Source organism: Dipteris shenzhenensis, chromosome 19 (genome assembly GCF_047967505.1).
Source record: "Dipteris shenzhenensis isolate YYH24624 ecotype China chromosome 19, Dip_SZ_1.0, whole genome shotgun sequence".
Classification (NCBI taxonomy): Eukaryota; Viridiplantae; Streptophyta; class Polypodiopsida; order Gleicheniales; family Dipteridaceae; genus Dipteris; species Dipteris shenzhenensis.
In genome coordinates this window covers 55,319,741-55,339,847 of record NC_141614.1, presented here as the reverse complement: position 1 = coordinate 55,339,847, position 20,107 = coordinate 55,319,741, and the positions used below count along the sequence as shown (strand labels likewise).

Sequence of the window (20,107 nt, the reverse complement as noted above, 5' to 3'; positions counted from 1 at the left end):
CTGAATCTCATAGACCATGTCTGCTACCGTGTCTAGAGTACCTGGTGGGGCTCGGCGGTGGGGGCCAACTAATAGGCGGCCATCTCGGACGACAGCCCACTTCCCCTCTTGACGGGCTACATCTCGCTGCTGAAGCAGGGTGCGCCGCTCTTCCACCTGCATAGGTGTGAGATCCTCATCCATGAAGATAGTAGGGTGGTCCCGTAGTGTAGCACGCTGCCTGAGTGCTGCAAGTCGAGCCTGAGTATCCCTGAATCGGATGATGAGTGGCTGTGGGCACATGGGGTCCCGTCCTGTGCGCCATGCATGCTCGATCCCATGCTCGACGAGGCCGAGGGTAGAGGTCACAAAAGTAGTCGCGTCTGCTAAGGGGGTGAGTGAATCTGCGCGGGGTATACCTCGTACTCGGATGTTGAGAGCCTTATTGGCCCTCTGTTCTTGCTCGGCGATGGTGGCTGAGACTGCTGCTTTGGGTGCCCGTCTCGCAACGTCCACCCATCTGGTAGTCTCCGCAATAGCAGTCTGGATAGTAGCGATCCGCTCCTCCACCTCTGGTGTAGTGCGCGGGGCCGCTGTGACTGTAGCAGTGAGAGAGACAACCTCCTGATGGAGGTGAGTGATCTCCTGGCGCATGCTCTGAATAAGCTGGTCTTGTGCTATGGTATGATCCCGTAGTCGATGTAGCTCCGTAAAGATGTAATCTATCGTCTCAGGTGGGACCCGGGGGGTGCGAACTGGGATATGGCGTATGGCTGTGGGGGCGTGGGCGATAGGCTGGCTGTATATGGCAGAGGAGTGGAGAAAGGCTGCTGGGTGAGGGGAAGGGGGGACATAAGAGTGGTGGAGACAGAAGGGAGCTGTGTGGGGGGTGAGGAACTGTGACCCTCTCCTGTGGGGGGCAGGCTGAGTGGTACAATGGTGGGGGAGGCAGTGGTTGGAGTAGAGATGATCGCTGCGGGAGAAAGAACTGCATTGGTGTCCATTGCACCCGATGTTTTCAGGGCTAGTTGGCTGTCAATTGCTAATCCACTCCTGGAGACGCGCTTTGTGATCTCTCCCACAATTGGCTTCGGAGACTGTTTGGGTTTGTGGGCCATTGTAGGACTTGTTCAAGTGCACGATTTCCAGGGGAGGCAGTGTTAGAAAATACCCAACAGAGGGTACACGCAGAGGAAATAATGCCCAGGAGCTCACACAGTGTGCAGTGTGGGTGTGGAATCACAAACTTCTTTACTTATGTGCATTCAATAGGTGTGCAGACTCATCAATAGACAATGAACCAAACCAGATAGAGAAACCACCAAATAATATATTTCCGTCCACAACTATGGACACAATACAAAAGAGACAGATCCAGAGTCCCACCAATGGTGTGGTCCTCTGATCTTACCACAAAAGTCCTTCTCCTATCTGCTGGCTATCTCTAGACTAGAGTCCGTGTGCTCCACCTCGAGCGTAAGTAGACTTTCCGTCTAGGATGATCCTCTCCACCTTGCTGTCTGGGAACCAGCCTACGTGGGCAGCTTCCTGGCTAAGTCTACAGCCCTGCTAGCACCTCTCTATCCTCCTGAAAGTAGGTCCAGAGGGTGGCTACCTGCTGCTCCTTTCTGCTCTGGATCTGCTGCTGCAAGTGATGATGAAATGAGGCTCAATGGCCTCTTTATATAGGCCCCAAGTCCTGTACCAAAAAACCGACTCAGTCTGTATGAAAACCGACCCCACAGCTCCCCATTTATGGGACTGTGGGCTGCCCTTTTAAGGCACTCATTACAAGGGCCCTTGGCCCATCTTTCAAGGGCAGATGCCCTATAAATACAGGGTCCAGCCCCCCCCCAAAATCTACTGCAGACAATGCGCCTCCTGTCTAGATCCATCGCAATCTGTCCCAGCCATGCTTCCGCACTTTTCTGTCCATCTGTCCTGCACATAACAGTCCTTGATGTGCTGCCCACATGACAGCCATGATGCTGTCTATGTGGCAGCCCCTTTCTCTCTTTTTCTGTTGGGTTCTGCCCTAGGTCTCCCTCCCCCATGCTCTCCTCATATGGGAGCTTACAGATGGGGAGGTGACCTTTCCAACACCCCCTCTCACCGACACATCTCAGCCCAATGCCAACACGTCGATGAAGATGCTCCAGTAACTCCCTGGTCGTAGTCCTCTGGAACCTTTCGGTGTCGAAATCTTTTCCTGGCTTTTCATCCAGTGGCTCCTGCTCCACCAGGTCCGGTTCTGCTTCCGCACACCATCCTGGTACACAGGTCCATCTCTCCTCCTTCAGTCACATTCCCGCCTCTGAACTCGAGCAATCCAGCCGTCACGATCCTCCAGTCGTCCCCCTCATAATGAGTGAACAACCTGGAGTCTTCCAGGCACCATGCTCTGAGGGTCTGTTTCAACCCGTCCTTCCTTTGGCAAGGTCTGCAACCAATGAATATTTCCAGATAACCTGGACCATGAACTCTCGCTGAGTTCTCAAGCAGGTACTCTTCTGGCTTCAGTACTCTTTGTCCACCACCTTCTAGCAATCTGAGTCCGAGATTTGAAGAAGCACCAATACTTCCCCTTCTGCCTTCGAAGAAGGCCAATTCCTTCCAATCTCTTATCACCTGAGACAAATGAAGAGCAGAATCTCTCCACAGCATGCTATAAAGGCTCAAATGCAGAATATCAAATACATACCAGACTGTTGTACTGCCTGAATGTTCGCTCTGAAAGCAAACCCTGTACCTCAATGAGGCACCCGCCAAGATCCTGTGTAATCCTATACTGTCCCCTTCTGAAGTCCAGCATCCATCTGACCATGAGACCCCAGGGCTTTCCATGGAATCCACCCTCGTGTCAGTGTCAACAGCTACACACCTGGAAGGTTCCAAGCACTCCATACTGTCCTTCACCTTCTCAAAGGCATCTGACTCCTTGTCGACCCAACTCTCTATGTCAGACATCCTTACTGTGATTTCGGGATCAACATACCTGACCTCGGTAACACTCGGTGATGTCACCAGGAACAATTCTTCGATTACCACATTAGCTTTGGCCTTTCCCTCTGAATCTGGGTCAGACTCCTGTTTGTTTTTCAGATCCGCCTTTTTCTTTCTGCAGTCCTTTGCAAAATGTCCGGGCGTATCACAATAGAAACACTTCTTCTTGTGCTTCCTCTTCAAAGTCCCCTCGTCATCAGAGTCATCTTTATTGGACTTGCCACTGTTAGGCTTGCCCTTTCCCTTACCTGCGAAATCCTTCACCAGCATCGCCTTGTCATCTTTGTCCTCGTTGTAGAGCTTCTCCCGAGCTTCCTCCTGTAGCAGTAATGGACACAACTCCTCAAATGTCAGAGGTTTGGTCCTCTGTCTTGCTGTCACAGCTGTAACAAAACTCTTGAAACTCCGAGGCAATCTCCTCAGTACCATCAAGGCTAGATGACATGAGTCCGTCTTCTGACCAATTGCTGCCAGCTGATCCCGCACCACCTTGACCTTCGTCAAATGGCTATGTACCGTATCGCCTTCTTCCATATCAAGATTGTAGAGTTGATGCTGAAGAAGCACGATCCGGGAGGTATTATCTATCTCGTACAGATCCTTCAGGGTGGCCCACGCCTCTACTGACGTCTCGGCCAGCTGGATATGCGGAAGAACAGAGTCCGCCGTAGTCCCTATGATTATTGCAAGGGCATGGGCATCTCTTTCTTCCCAAGCTTCAAGCTCCTCTCTGTCTACTGCCATGAGTACCTTCCCTTTACTGTCCACCATGTCTTCCGGCTTCGACTCCTCTCCCGTGGTCAGCTTCCACAACTTCCGAGCCACTAAATGACTCCGGATCTTCACTTTCCAGATCGGGTAATTACTCCCGTCCAGGTTCCCAGACTCTCCAAAATTAGGGATGGTGAAAGAGAGAAAACTGGAGGAGGAGGAAGGGAAAGCAGGGGCTGAAGAGGCTGTAGCTGTCGACATCTCTGCTGTATATACCACTCAGCAAAGTCAACCAAACTCAAATTCAGTAAACTAGAACTCTGAACGCACCTGACTGAACCTGAGCCACCCTCCTTCTCGCAAAGGCACAATCCTCCAGTCGTGGAAGTCGATTCCCTAGAGCTTCTGAATCAGGGTCGTCCTTCAGCAAGGTCCCTGCCTTCAGGCTCCCACACCTGTGAGCCTCCTACTTGGGCTCTGATACCATGTTAGAAAATACCCAACAGAGGGTACACGCAGCGGAAATAATGCCCAAGAGCTCACACAGTGTGCAGTGTGGGTGTGGAATCACAAACTTCTTTACTTATGTGTAAGTGTGCAGACTCATCAATAGACAATGAACCAAACCAGATAGAGAAACCACCAAATAATATATTTCCGTCCACAACTATGGACACAATACAAAAGAGACAGATCCAGAGTCCCACCAATGGTGTGGTCCTCTGATCTTACCACAAAAGTCCTTCTCCTATCTGCTGGCTATCTCTAGACTAGAGTCCGCGTGCTCCACCTCGAGCATAAGTAGACTCTCCGTCTAGGATAATCCTCTCCACCTTGCTGTCTGGGAACCAGCCTAGGTGGGCAGCTTCCTGGCTAAGTCTGCAGCCCTGCTAGCACCTCTCTATCCTCCTGAAAGTAGGTCCAGAGGGTGGCTACCTGCTGCTCCTTTCTGCTCTGGATCTGCTGCTGCAAGTGATGATGAAATGAGGCTCAATGGCCTCTTTATATAGGCCCCAAGGCCTGTACCAAAAAACCGACTCAGTCTGTATGAAAACCGACCCCACAGCTCCCCATTTATGGGACTGTGGGCTGCCCTTTTAAGGCACTCATTACAAGGGCCCTTGGCCCATCTTTCAAGGGCAGATGCCCTATAAATACAGGGTCCAGCCCCCCCCAAAATCTACTGCAGACAATGCGCCTCTTGTCTAGATCCATCGCAATCTGTCCCAGCCATGCTTCCGCACTTTTCTGTCCATCTGTCCTGCACATAACAGTCCTTGATGTGCTGCCCACATGACAGCCATGATGCTGTCTATGTGGCAGCCCCTTTCTCTCTTTTTCTGTTGGGTTCTGCCCTAGGTCTCCCTCCCCCATGCTCTCCTCATATGGGGGCTTACAGATGGGGAGGTGACCTTTCCAACAGGCAGATCTTGTTCAGCATTGTTGTAGGGGTGCGCAGGCCTGCGCAAGGCCAGTGGCAAGCCAAGGCTTGTAGCAGACAAGGGCCCTCAGACCACCGGGAGGCTGCGGAAGGGGGTGGGGCAGAGGCTACGGGAGGGGAAGGTGGTGCAGAGGCTGCGGGAGGGGGGGGAGTAGAGTGGAGCTACGGGAGGGGGGGGCAGAGTAGAGCTACGGGAGGGGGGCAGACTAGAGCTACAGGAGAGGGGGGGCACACTAGAACTACGGGAGGGGGGGGGCACAGTGTGGCTGAGTGGCGGGGAGGGGGAGGGCTGCGTGGTGGGGAGGGGCTGAGCGGCTGGGAGGGGGAGGCTGAGCGGCGGGGAGGGGGAGGGCTACGTGGAGGGGGGGCTGAGCGGCGGGGAGGGGGAGGGCTGCGTGGCGGGGAGGGGCTCAGCGTCAACCCCAGGTCATATCTGTGGTCTTCATGTGAGTGTCAACCCCAGGTCGAGTCTGTTGAATCTGTAGGCCATTCCATGGGCTATCCGTAGGTGCCACTTATTCCTTGGTATGTGCCTTGTAGGCATAGTTATAGTTAGTTAGGACTATTGGTACAATTAGTACATGTACCACCTAGGTCAGTTAGGATACTTAGTCCAGTTAGGGCAGTTAGCCCTAGGGTTTTGTTATGTTGGAGCCTCTACTTTCAGTTTTGCAGCAATCTATTACAGCATCTCGTTTTTCTCCTTCTCTCCTCTATTTTTGAGCTGGGACATGTTTTGGTTGCCAAGAATCTATGGCATATTGTTTCAGGTTCTAAGGCCAGGCCTACACATAATGCCACTTCTGGTGCTGCACCTACTGCCTCGGGTTCTTCTTCAGGTGATGGTTCTAATGCTACTTCTAGAACATCTGCAACTCCTGTTACAGGTACTTTGCCTCCTACACAGGAGCAAATTCAGTGGGATGGTCGTGATGCCAAAGCACATGCCTTGATTGCTCTTTCAGTGAAACGGGTTATTATCCCTCATCGCAAGCAGTTGAAAGACTTGAAGCTTGAAGAGGGTGGTAACATGGATGCCTATCTCACTAATGTGAAGGATTTGAAAGAGCAGTTGGCCAACATTGATGAGATTATGCCTGATTCTCAGCTTGTTTCTAATACCCTTGATGGGTTACTTGATTCTTATCAAGGCTTTGCTACTACATTGAGGTTGGTTGCAGGGGGTGATGCCAATCATTTCTCATTTGACTAGTTGGTTGCTCTTCTTCTTTAGGAGGAGCAAAGTCGTGCGAATTGCAATGCTTCTAATCAAGCCTTTGCTGCCCATCACAAACACAAAGGCAAAGGCAAGGTTTCAGCTGGTAAACCCCCTCATTCCCATGCTGATCATTCACATCGTGCCTCTTCTTCAGGGGATAATAAAAAGAAGAAGAGATGTAACTATTGCAGGAAACCTGGCCATGATAGTTCTAAATGTAGGAAGCGCATTGCATCTAAAAAGAAGAAGAAAGAGTTTGGTCTTGGAGTATCTGGTTCTTCTAGTACAGAGGATCGACATGAGTCCGCTAATTTTGCACAAGAGCAGCATTTGTTACGCTCAAGTTGAGGCAACATGACCTCGGAAGGGTCAGTAGACCTTTTCCTTTAAAGGATCAATGTTTGTATTATATTTGTTTGGGCTTCACAACAATGATAAAAAAGGAATCAAGGTCAAGGTCCTTGGTGAGGGTGACATGGCACTAGACTAGGTGGATCTAAGGCTAAGGGGTCTAAATGCATTAAATGTGCCAAGGGGCAAATGATTTCAATGATATCCCAAGAGAGGGGTAAATGATAGGAGGTTTACTTGTGGCATACTAGATCCATCTAGGGAATTGTGGGCTTTGGTATTCAGCATGCAGGTACTTCTTACGTGATAGAGTGTGACGAGCTTGCTGAACCAGAGAATGGCTAGGTGGATAATCAATGTGCCATCACCTATCAATTTGTATTCGTCTCAAGAGAGAGGTCTTGGTGGAGCTTTTAGTGTTTGGTCGTGAGATTTTGGTATCAAAGCCGTGGTCGCAGGATTGTATTGGGCTATGGGAGTTTGGAGCGACACTTCGCTCAGAGTGCAAAGAAGAAATGCACACAAAGTCATACGGGATCGGAGTCAAAGACAAAAGTTGTGCGTGGGCTTTGTGATCTAACGAGCTGTTGACGATTTGAAGGCAAAGAAGCAGGAGTTCACGACTGCAAGCAAAGGGCTATTGTGTCGTCATGGGACTTGCATGTGCTACTTGAAGGGCGCCTAGAGTTCGATACCAAGGTCCATTTGTTTGGTGGAAAGGAGCTGCGTTGGATATTAGAGTGGCACATGCGCAGGTTTACGGGTGGTTACGTTCAGGGCTCCTTGGCATCGCGGGGACTAGCTGTTGTTATAATTTGGTATCAATCAAAGCTTCGACTTGCGACTCTGCACCCGCTCTCAATCCAAAATAAGTCTGAGGGATGCAGGGAGGACCTTACGGATTGTGGTAAGGATAAGGGCAAAGGAAGCGACAATGGAGGTCTCCTCTGTGAATGAGGCATTCGGAGCCGTTGTTGTGTAGGACTTCAATTGGGGAGCTGAAGATTGATGAGAACTAACCTAAACGGGCGTTGCGCGGCTTGTGTGATGGCGCAATTGTGAGTCCTTGCTTGGCAAGCATCGTGACAATGAACTGCTACGCAGAGTGGGTGCCGAAAGGATTGCTACGTACACGTATTGCTCACAGGCTCACCTTGAGATATCCCGTCACCCGCGTGGGTATGTGTTAAAGCAGGAACTGGGAATAACGGCAGGTGTAAAGAAGTGCACTGGAGGTTCTTTGTGGTCAGCTGTAGCTGTCCCATATGGACCTGGGCAAGCCTACAACCTGCAAGTGGTTTCACGTAAAGGCCTGGAGTAGACCCGCTATCTACGATCAAGGCAATTAACAAACTAAAGGGAGTGATCGTCATACTCTGCTACTGAACCATATGCTCAGAAGAGGGGCAAGCGTATAAGAGTCACACGATGTTCAACTTCGAAGGGATAATACGAAAGCAAATATGGCATGAGACTTAGCTGCGTCCCATTGAAAAGCAACGATTGTGAGGAGAGATCATCCCAACTTTGAGAAGGAATTATCAGGGAGCATCTTACTTTACTTTTCTTCGTGGAGATCCTATTTCCAGTTGATTTTTGGTTTTACACAGTTTAGTCTGTTTTTCACATATGCCCGAAAAGTAACAGTTGTGAAGCAGTTTTCAGTTTACAACAAGACATTCGGTTAGTGGGATAGATGCTTGTGCAATTGTAAAGTTGTGGTTGTCTAGATTGCAGGAATTCCCTAGCATAGGGAAATTGTGACAGTTTGCATTTACAGTTTATATAGAGTGAAAAAAAAAAACACCCATCGACCTAAATGGAAGTAGAAGAAGAAGCTTCTAGGGTGGATCCCGTAGAGTCAAGAGTCCGGCCGACCCCGCAAATGTCGCGCCCAGTAGGCCATACACTATCTGGTAGAATTGCATTATTGGAGGATGCCTTGCAACAGATTTTAGCGCAACAGTTACAAGCAAATGTAGGGCAATATGAACTCAGGAAAATGGTTCATAGTATGTTTACTAGACCATCTCGTGAAGAGAAAGGTAAAGCTCCAATGGAGCCTGAATCCAGTGTTCATACGGTCGAGCCTAGGAGGGCTTAGGTGCCTAATATTGCCAATTATAGGCCAGAAAAGTATTTTGGTCGGATGTCTGACCGTAGTTCCGATATCATAGAGACCTGGTTACACAAATGGGACGAGGCCTTTGCCATTTATGAAATCAGGAATAATATGAAGAAAATCCGCGAGGCCAACCATATGTTTAATGAGGCAGCGGATCGATGGTGGATAAAACAGCAGAAAGATGGAGTGGCATCCACTACTTGTGAAGGGTTTAAAAAGAAATTTAGAAAACACTTCTTACCTCCTGACGAAGCATCCCGAGCTTGGGATCGGTATTGAAACCTTCGTCAGAGAAATTTATAAGTGGCGGAATACATTGATAAGTTCAGAGAAAGTGTAATGAAAGTTTATGAACCTCTACCTCAATCAATCTAGGTAAAAGATTTTATCTTTGGATTGAATGATCGGATCAAAATGGAAGTTCGGGCTAAGTATGCGAATACACTAGATGAAGCAATTGCCATAGCCCTGAACTATGAGGATGCCAAAGGGAACAGACCAAGTGGGTTTGTGCAGGTTGGGACTCGATATGAGTACCCGAAGAAAACTGGGTTTAAGAAGAAGTGGATTAGCAAAGGGAGTGCCTCACAGCCTAGTGGTCAAGCCAAGCAGGCGAAGCCAGTTGAGACTCCTAAACCAAGTACCACCATTGGAATAAAAAGAAAAGTAACACCAATGGCAGCCCGGGCTTGGTCGAAATCTTCTTTGAACCCAGAGCAAAGAGAAAAAGCGAGGAGAGAAGGCTTGTGTTTTGAATGCCTTCAACCTCATCAGTGGAAAGATTGTCCACGAAACAAGGATCGTCGAATGGCTGAGATGGTGATCTCACAATGCGACGTGGAAATGGAGGGAAGTCCCAGAGCATAACAAATGCAGATTCAGCTATCGGGATCTTCTCAAAGGTCAGTACCTGTTTTGTTATGTGTGTCTGTTGCTAAGCTAGTAACTAGTGCACCTGATAATGTCCTGTCAAAGCCCGCAGCAACGGGATATACAGCCTTTGACAATACGGAGTTAATTAAGATGAAGGGGCAAGTAGCCAATCATGATGTCATTGTGTTGTTTGACTCAACATCAACGCACAATGTAATTGACCCCAAGCTTGTAAAGAGGATGAAATTAAAGACTAGCCCATCCGACTATGCATATACAGTTAGAATGGCAGACGAAAGTTCAATTGAAGTATGAGACCAAAGGGTTACCCAGTTGGAACTTCAAATTCATGACTATACTGAGAAGCTTGATTTTGAAATGACAAAGCTTGCTCACGCTGACATAGCCCTAGGTAAGGCTTGGCATTCTAGGAAGAATCCAACCATAGATTGGAAAAAGCACATTTATCAATTCAAGATGAATGATGTGCTGTATGTCTTACGAGATGAAAAAGATATACCTCAAGGACCGTTGATTTCCGTAATGGAAGTTCGAAAAGCTCAAGAAAAGTTTTTATTTCTTTGTATAGCATTGGTAGAGCCAATTGATGATCCTTCGGCTAGCACTGATGTTACCCAAAATGGAGAAATAGCCAAGCTGGCTGATCAAATAGCAGAGGAGTTCTCTGATTGTTTTAGGGATGAGTTACCTTATGGGTTACCTCCAGAGCGGAATGCTTAGCATAAGATTGAACTAATCCCGGGGGCAGAACCTGTAAATAGATCTCCCTAAAAGTTAAGTTTTACCGAAGAAGCGGAGGTACGAAGACAACTGGAAGAATACCTCAAGCTGGGGTAGATTCAACCCAGTTGCTCACCTTTTGCTTCGCCAGTGATATTTAAAAAAAAGAAAGATGATACTTTTCGCCTCTGTATAGATTACAGAGCATTGAATAATATCACTAATAAGCATAGGTATCCGATGGCTCGGATCGATAATTTGCTAGATGCATTACATGGAGCCGTAATTTTTAGTAAGATAGATCTTAAGTGTGGCTACCATCAGATCCGTATTAGAGCCGAGGATGTGCATAAAACCACTTTTAGAAGCAGATTTGTACATTATGAGTTTTTGGTAATGCCATTTGGACTTACCAATGCTTCAGCTACATTCATCATGCTTATGAACGATTTACTACGTCCGTATATCGGGAAGTTTGTAGTACATTTTATTGACGACATTCTTGTTTTCAACAAAAGTATTGTTGAGCATCATGAACACTTAAGAATAGTGTTCAATACTTTGAGGAAAGCCAATCTTTATGTAAATAAAGAGAAAACTGTACTGTGTATGGTAAGACTTGAATATTTAGGATTCATTATTACTCCTGAGGGGGTAGAAATGGATCCAAAGAAAGTGGTTGCGATACTGACTTGGCCTATCCCTCACAGTTTGATCGCTTTGCGATCATTCTTGGGATTTTTCCAATTTTATCGAAGGCATATAAAAGGATATTCCGAAATAGTATCGCCATTGACTGATTTGACCTCAGATAAAGTACCTTTTATATGGATACAGAATCAACAAGAGAGTTTTAACACCATAAAACAAGCTGTGGTCTCAGGACCGGTGTTAAAAATAGTTGATCCCCAGAAACCATTTTTCCTTGAAACCGATGCAAGTGGCATTGCGGTAGGAGCAGTTCTTCTCCAAGAGGAAAGGCCAGTAGCCTTTGAAAGCAAGAAGCTTTCTCCCTCTCAACGAAATTGGCCAACTCATAAATTAGAGTTGTATGCTATTATCCATGCTCTGAAAACATGGAGACATTATTTATATGGATCACAGTTTTATGTTGATGTTGATCATGATACTCTAAAACATTTTTGTAAACAACCTGACTTGAGAGGCTGTCAAGCTAGGTGGGCAGAACTCATGCAGGAGTTTAACTTGACGATTCGGTACCGAAGAGGGAAGGATAATAAAGTTGTTGATGCGTTGTCACACATTATGCATAATATGAGTTTCACGGTATTAGAGAGTGCTCTCATGACCGAGATTAGAGAAACTCAAAAGGTGGACGAGTTCGTCCAGAGTCTTTGGCCTAAGGCTCATGTATTCAAACCCAGGGAGAAGAATGACCTGGCATCCAGAAAAGGCCAAACTTATGCAAGATATACCATAAGAGATGGTATGCTGAAAAGAAATGGCAAGGTAGTAGTACCTAATCAGAATGATCTCAAGCAGAGAGTCATTCAACAATGCCATGATAGCCCATGTGCGGGACATCCAGAAGTCAAGAAAACATATGATCTCGTGAAGTGAGATTTCTTTTGGCCAAAAATGAAAAAACATATTCATGAATATGTGACACGTTGTTTTTCGTGTCAGGTAAGTAAGGCAGAGCGGGTGAAGCCACCCGGACTTTTACAACCTTTGGAAATACCACTAGGTAGGTGGGAGAGCATTTCCATGGACTTTATTGTAGGTCTGCCTACGACACAAGGTGGATATGATTCTATCCTTGTGGTAGTTGATCGTCTTACCAAGATGGCTCACTTCATTCCAACTAGAGAGTCTGTTAGTGCCCCACAAGTGGCGGATTTGTTTATTAAACATATATTTCATTTATATGGATTACCCAAATCCATAGTGTCAAACAGGGATGTCAAATTTACCAGTCATTTTTGGACTGCAGTGTTTGAGACACTAAGGACTGAGTTGGGAATGAGTAGTGAGGATCATCCAGAAACGGATGGTCAAACAGAAAGAATCAACCAAATTTTAGAGGATATGCTTAGAGCATATGTGTCATTGAGGCAACATACATGGGACAAGTGGTTGCCATTGTTAGAATTTGCCTACAATGATAGAAAACATTCCTCTACAGGGTTCAGTCCGTTTGAGCTGAACTATGGTTATAGACCAGCGAATCCAACTACAGTTGGAGTACCTCAGAAAGTGCCTAGTGCCGCGAACTTTGTGGTTCAGATGTGTGAGATGCTAGCACTTGCAAGAGCTAACATCCGCCAAGCTATGGATAGAGCTAAGGCGTATGCGGATGAAAATAGATCCGTTAGAGAATTTAAGGATCCTATAAGGAGGTATACTTACAGGCTCAGTGCCTAGGACCAAATCTATGCGATGGTCAACTGCCCTTTCTGGAGGTAAACCTACCAGCAGTTGTGCAGGAAATACATCTTTGAATTCAGCTAATAACTTGTTTAGTTCCAGATGTTCTACCACACTTAATTCATTTGAAGGAGAAATAGTTGCAACAAATGAAGAAAGTGGAATCAAAACACACTGAAACACATCATAAGAAGTAGTTTGTATCATATTATGTACTTGAATCGCATTTACAAGGGGTCCCTCTGAGGGATGAATGTCATCACACTGTATAGTAATCTGGGTGTCCCGGTGCAAAAGAGAAAGAGTATGAGATTTCCATCCAAATTGGACATCATGGGTTTTAAACCATTCGATGCCCAATAACAAGTCTACATGATCTAAGTGCATAACGTAGCACTGCAAAACGTCATCATAGGCTTGAATCCGGATTGGAAGTCAATCCACCTTGCGATCCCAAAACTGCTTCCCAGCTGGAAGTTGTACCTCGTAGGTATGATCACTAGGTGTAGTGGTCAGGCGAAGGGTCTACACAAGTTCGTGATTCACAAAATTGTGAGAACTCTCTTGATAAAAAAGAACGTGAATCCTAGTACCCTGGATCTCACCATAAGCTCGGTAGAGATCATGAGGTCCAAATAGTGAATTATTGAAATAACAATCACAAGAATGAGGGCGAGAGAGAACATTAACGTAAATACCTATCAAAACAGTGTGAGCTGTCTTGACTTGCCAGGTGGTCCTTTGGGCTTCAGTAAAGGTCCTCGCGAGGCTCCAGACTTCTTCGGACAGTCATTCCGCGTGTGGCTACGCTCCTCACAAATAAAACATTGTCCTTTTTTCAGCTTCAAAGTATGGAGAAACCGTGCTTTACCAATCAGAGCCGAATTAGGGGGATGGTCTAAAGACTTGCCCTCCATGGTGCTAGATGAGGATTGGAAAAGCTTCTGCTTGTTCTTTCCACTGGTATCTGCGGTGGTAGTACCCTTGGTGCTAGCCATGGTATCATCATAAATGTGTGCATAATTCATTGCCTTCTGCAAAGTATTACACTTATTGTTCTTAATCTGCAGCTTATAGTTATTTGGTAAACCATTCACAAAGAAGCCCAACAAAGTTGTTGGATCCATCTTCGTAGCCCTGGTTTGCAAATCTTGAAATTTTTGTAGTAAGTGTCAAAAGTGAGATTCTGTTTGGACATATCAAGGGCTGTAAACTTGCCGATGATGACATAATCCTCCTCTTTCTCGAGGAACTCCTTTCTGAAAGCTTCTTCAAAGTCGCTCCAATTGGTGGGTTTCTCCTTCCACCAGAGAAGCGCCTTCCCTGAGAGAGATCCGACAGCCAATTGAATTTTCTTTTGGTCCGAGTAGGGATGGAACTGGAAGTGAACCTGCCACTTGTGTAGCCAAGTTTCAACTACTTCCTTCTTCATGTCCTTTTGTTTCCTAGAATAAGGATCTGGGGTGATATTCGGGCCTAATACTGAGGCCAAGGCATTGACTGAGAACTTTGAAGCACACACATCTGGTCCATCAACTAAGAATGAATCATAGCGAATTGCTCAAAGTTTGTCTCCAAAGCAGTCTGAAATTCGGTAAAGGCATCCTTCATGACCAAAGTATCAAACAATCCTTCATCTTCTCCGACCTGAAGGTTGACGTCCTGATCCATGTGCCAGAGACTATTGAACATACATCCATGTACGCTCAACCTGGAGGTCTGTATGTTTAATAATTTAATTTTTGTTTGAAGATATTTTTAATAAGTATCTAACTAGCAATCAACACCATGGGCGTTGGTTTTGCATGCATGCAATGGAAAGAAGTAAACAAGCTAGTCTTCAAATAAGAGCTCCAGGATCTGGCCCTTAGAGGCGGATGAAGAGGCAGCCTCAGGCAGCCAGGTGAGGAGATGCAGAAGAACAGAGGGAGATGGAAGCACCCCAACCCAAGCTTTGGACTAGCACAAGAGGTGGAAGATAGCCACTTGCTGAGATGAACGGATTTGGCAAAATGCCAGGCAAATCTACATTGAGGTATATGGAAAGCCCCCACACCATAATGAAGTGGTAATGTACTTTGCCAAATTCTTGTACGTGCTATTCATTAAGGTTATATGTGATCTTCAGGCTGGCCAGAGTTTTACGATTCAGCCATAAGGCTAGGAAAGGATTGAGAAGACTTAGAGAGCTGGTAGGAGAAGGAAAGCTGAGGGGGAAACCAGCCAAACAGGGCAAACCCTGAAAAGAGAAGGGGCGATATTTTCTAGAAGGGCAAGATCTGCTAGCAGAAGGCGATTTCAGCAGCAAGGGATAGTAATCAGCAACCAAAAAAATCTGAGGGTGGAGAAGAGGCTGAACTAGAGCGGAATCATCATCAAGTGAGGGGGGCTGAGTGCCATTTATGGCTGGTTTCTCCTTGCTTTTTTGGGGACAATTTAGCTTTTGAAATTTACGGGAAAGCTAAGCTTTTCCCTAAGCCTAACTTGGCCAAAGCTACACTTTCCTGAAAGCGAAAGCTTTGAGCATGACCCATCCACTAGCGGTTGTGCTAACTCTACTAGAACTATCTCATAGAGTCGATATTCTCTCGCTATGGTGGGGGCGTGGTCTCCGGGATCTCTGTATACGACGATGAGCCATATCAAGAGTGACACCTCAGGTCAATCGGTCTCCTCTTAGTAGAGTAGCAATGGGCTGGACCTCTATCGTGCGTGCTCTGGTCATCCTCTATGGCGCATGCTCCACTGCTCTATGTCGTCTCTACCTGCTGATCTATGCTGTCCTTATGTTGGCTATCTCCTCCTCCTCTACCCCAGTGTGTGGGGCTGACTCGAAGGCGTAGAAGTCAGTGACGTGTCTCTGTGCCCGGTCGGTGTCCTGTCATACTGCCACCTCCTGCTGTCTGATCTAGTGAAGGAGGGTCTCTCTGTGTCGCCACTTCTCCAAGCCAATACACACCTGGTCGTGGAAATGGATCAAACAGGAGAGTGCTCTCAATCCACTTGAGACCTACAGGACCTCTGCGACTAGAAACTACTATAAAAAAACGGTAGTAGCTCTTTATATCCATCTGATACAATTTTTGAAAAATCCTAAGTTATTAGTATGTGCTTGCCAGCCGGTCAGCCATGTCCAGAATTCTACTGCAATGTCCCAAAATTTCATTCAGGTATGCACCCAATTGCTTGGCTGGTTCATTCATAAGGACTCTAGGTTGATTCATAAGGACTCTTAGGTTAAGGGTACTCTTCCCTGATATGCATGTATGCTCGATAGTGAACGAATGTGTGCTTTTCAAATTATATTTCTCTTCCTGGGCAGATTTTACAGATTCTCGTCTCCCTTGAAGTTCTTGGTCTAGTCCATCTGCCTTTCCACCTCAAAATCATGTTCAATGATGTGCCTTTGAACATTGAAATATCTTCCCTGAGGTATTCCTGCATTGCGTACTTCCCCATTGGATTGATCTCTTGCTTGTGTAATTTTATTTTTGTTCCCGGGTCTTGCCACAATCACTGCAGCATTTTCTACACGACTAGCTCTCTAATTTCCCCTTCATCCTCTTAGGGTATCCACAGCATGTAGCCCCCATCACTCCATCCACTTGAGCCCCTTTGTGCCATCCTGCAATTTTTTGTTGCCTCCATGGCTTTGTGAGGGGGGCTGGTTGCATCCATCTTCTCTACCTTGCAAAGGTATGCTATGTACTAACACAAAGCTTCCCCTTCAAGGGGTATCATTCCTATCTTTGTTAGCATGACGGGGTAGGGAATTTGCACTTTGACTCCCAGATCTCCTATTAGAAACCTCTTGTGAATTGTTTCTACTACTTTCCAATATTCTACAGAGAGTCCAGATGCCTAGGCTAGGCATCCATAGAGGACCACCATTTGAACAAGCATTGCATACAAGAGCTTCCTCATTTCCTATCTCCATAGATGTGCTTTCTTGAATTTGTTTTGGAAGCTGTATAAGGCGTTCAAACCTCTTATAACTCTTATTTCCATGCATGCATTCCACTAGCAATTGTTCTCAAACTCGAGGCCCAGGTATTTGTAGATTGCAACTGCTTCTAGGGTTTCCCCTTCGGGTGTTCCGATTACCATGACCTTGTCTTTGCAATACTGACTTTCATCCCTGAGTGTTGGCAGAATTTACCAAATGCATCTACGTGTGTTGCATTTCCTTTTGTTTTTTTGCAAAGAGATCTAAATCATCTACGTAGATGAGTAGGAGTAAGGCCTACCATGGACAGCCTTGTTTGACCCCTATGTCATTGCTTAAGATGATCTTTTCCTTAGAGTTTGACCCATCTCTTGCATGCTCTGTGGGACATGGCAGCCCGTGGAAGCAGCGGCTTCTTGTACTCCCCTTGATCATGTGGCAACTCAAGGTCTGACAAGTGGCATGTACTGGGGGTAGTTGGGCCCTATATCCTAGGCGACCATCTGTCCCAAGGTTGGTGATTGGGCAGGGGTAAGTGCTGTCTCAGTTTTATTGTCGAGCGGTGATGATCTGTTGTTGTTGGCTATGATCTCTAGTTACTTGTGGTTTGGCTATGGGGGATTGAATTTTGCATATGCTTCAACCTCTATGCTAATATGGAATAGGAGATGATCCTACCATGAAGGAGCCCTAATGGGACTAGTGACTTGTGGCAAGGCTGAAAGGGACTATCCCACATATCAAAGTGTAAATGGTGGTGGGTTGAATATATGACACGAACCAGACTGCACATGTGGATCCTTTTGGATCCACCACAGTCAGGCCTCTATGGAGCTGGCATGGGTATACATGGCAGGTAGCCAACTTCACTGACTAAACAAGTGGTGTCAACAGCAGGATGAGACGGTGCAGAGCAACAGCTCATAGGTTGCAGCAACAGAATTGCCGACACAGGTACTAGGCTGCAGTCCTGGCATCAGCTTGTGGCTTTTTATGACAGCAATAGCAGGCTTAAGTGCTGCAATGCTTGGTCTAGGCAGCAGATATAGCAGAATGGCAAAATCCTCTCCTCGTTTTTATGCAGGATATTAACAATTGTGTCACATGTGGTTAATGTAGCTGCCTAATCAAAAAATTTGTTCTGGGTGCTGCTTTAAAGACCTTCAGACATCCGTCCAGTTCGTTTGTTCTTGGTGCTGCCTTAAAAACCTTCAAACATCTCTTTCCCTTAAAGATCTTCAAACATCTCTTTCCCTTAAAGACCATTGTGAAAGCACTAATGGTCTGCAAGTGTTTGGTTGGGCAAGTGCTTCCTCAAAGGTGCTGTTTCAAAGACCACCGAGCATCTCTTTCATTTAGCTTTCTAGCCTGTTCAGTAATAGTGTAAATTGCACTATTGTTTGTACAATAGACCTTAGTCTAAAGAGCACCTAACAAGGGCTCATTAAAAAAAGGGGTTCACACATACGCACATCACTTCTAAGTCAGTGTAACCCCTCATCCTTGTGAATGTGTACGCTACTCATGCACTCCTCTCCTCTCTCTACACTTTGAAATCACTTCAAAGGTCTTCCTTTCACTCAAGTAGGGAAAATATGGAAGAGTCTTGAACCCTTCAGATTCAGATTCTTTAAAAATGGAAATTTTCTTCTTATGAACTAAGATTTTAGAACTTAGCCTTCAACGTAGAGGTTAAGTACGATCAGCCGGTTTTAAGCGTTTTAAACCCATTTTAAAGTACATTAAAAGTCAAAGAGAGCTTTCGCGGCCTCTACCCATATAAAGATAGATTGTACTAACGAATTATTATGTCTCGAAACAGGATCTACGCTCAAATCTCAGGTTTGAACAAGGCTGTCAAAGATTATAATTTCAATGAAAGACGACGAAGTTGTAATACATAAGCAACATTTACTGCGTGACGAAGTGTAATTTTTGAAAACAACTCTTGTTTCTATTAAATTCCTGAAGCGTGTACATAACGACTCAAAGTGGCAAATCGCTTTCGAGTCCGAAGGAAATCAATCTAACAACAGTGGCGCACGGAGTGGGAGTCTTTGTCGCACCTCATTGGTTGTCACCAACGCTGCAGCGCTTGCGTCGTTCTCCACCTGCATGGGTAGGCGAATTCAACGATTGCTCGAAAAGAAACAAAGACGAGGAATTCTTTTTACAAGATGTGAATAGCCCAAACCTCGTCCAAGGCGTTGTTGAACTGCGCGATGGTATCAGGATTAAGTCTGCAATCAAGACGTTTCAAAATATTACAAAAAGAACAGGCATCGCCCTCAAAATAAAAATGCGAGATTGATGAACGGCTCTTTGAGAATTCAGCGCAAAAAGGCATTCGCAAGGAAGCAGTACCTGTGCTCGCCATCGCCACTGAGAACGAGCTGAAAAACAGAGAGGTTGCCATTACCAGGAGCAGGAATTTTTCTCAATTGAATCATTGCTTCGATGAGAGCAGTGATGATGGTAGAGGGGATAGCTCAGTGCTTGTAAGTTGATGATGAGATCCAAGAAATACCAGGAATCTATGGGAGATTGTAGGAGGTTGAAGAAATACCAGGAATCTATGGGAGATTCTACCACCGCTAGACATTTGATTCCCCTTGCTGCATCGTGTGCATGCTTGCGTGCGTGCGTGCGCGCGCTCGCTCGCTCACTGACATCACGGTTGCATCTTTATATACAGTATTGTTGTCGCCTCCTTGGGTTTCCCTCGTATATTTGGTCTATGACACGCAACTCTCGGTGGCGCCGGATCAGATTACACCATACTTGGGGTTCAAAAGTCCTTGTGTGGCAAAACGTAATGATTGGGGTTCTCTGGGTTGGTCGGATCACGGGTGGGCGCAAAGATAGATAGATGCTATATCTTTGAGCCACAATGCGATTGTCATCCAATTACCTTCTTTCGGGAATTATTTGAAAGTTATAAGACTAATTGGTCTTTGAGACTATGATAAATCTGATACAAGAAGCTGAAGGCCGGAGCTGCTACTAAATGAGCATCATCACCCATGCTAAATACTAAGTACTACATAATCATAACAGATAGGCTCGGTATCGGGTTGGCATGAGGTCAGAGATAGAACACTGAAGAGTTGGTGGCAAAGAGCCTTGCACTCATCATCGTACCAACTATTGCACAATACAATACTAGGGGCGGCAGGTGGTGTAGGAGAAGGCAATAAGGGCAACCTCGTGAAGTGAACGAGTGATTAGAGCGACATGGTCCTCTAGTAGTGGTATGTGATCAATGTATGTGAGTAGTGTGTATAGGCATGTGGAATACATAGGTGAGTGATTACGATCAAAGTGTATGTT

The 20,107-nt window shown here is 46.1% G+C and overlaps 1 protein-coding gene across 1 annotated transcript in view; it reads right to left on the bottom strand.

The window, feature by feature from the left end:
- LOC147890661 (enoyl-CoA delta isomerase 1, peroxisomal-like) overlaps positions 1 to 19,363 on the bottom strand; it is a 92,048-nt gene extending 72,685 nt beyond the window's left edge. Inside the window, exons 1-3 of the mRNA XM_087390879.1 lie at positions 19,142 to 19,363; positions 18,972 to 19,017; positions 18,844 to 18,888 (exon numbers count right to left, since the gene is read on the bottom strand). Of these exons, the coding sequence (XP_087247005.1) occupies positions 18,844 to 18,888; positions 18,972 to 19,017; positions 19,142 to 19,227 (177 nt within the window). The 5' untranslated portion in view covers positions 19,228 to 19,363. The remainder of the gene's footprint in view (positions 1 to 18,843; positions 18,889 to 18,971; positions 19,018 to 19,141) is intronic.
- Positions 19,364 to 20,107: the final 744 nt, after the last annotated feature.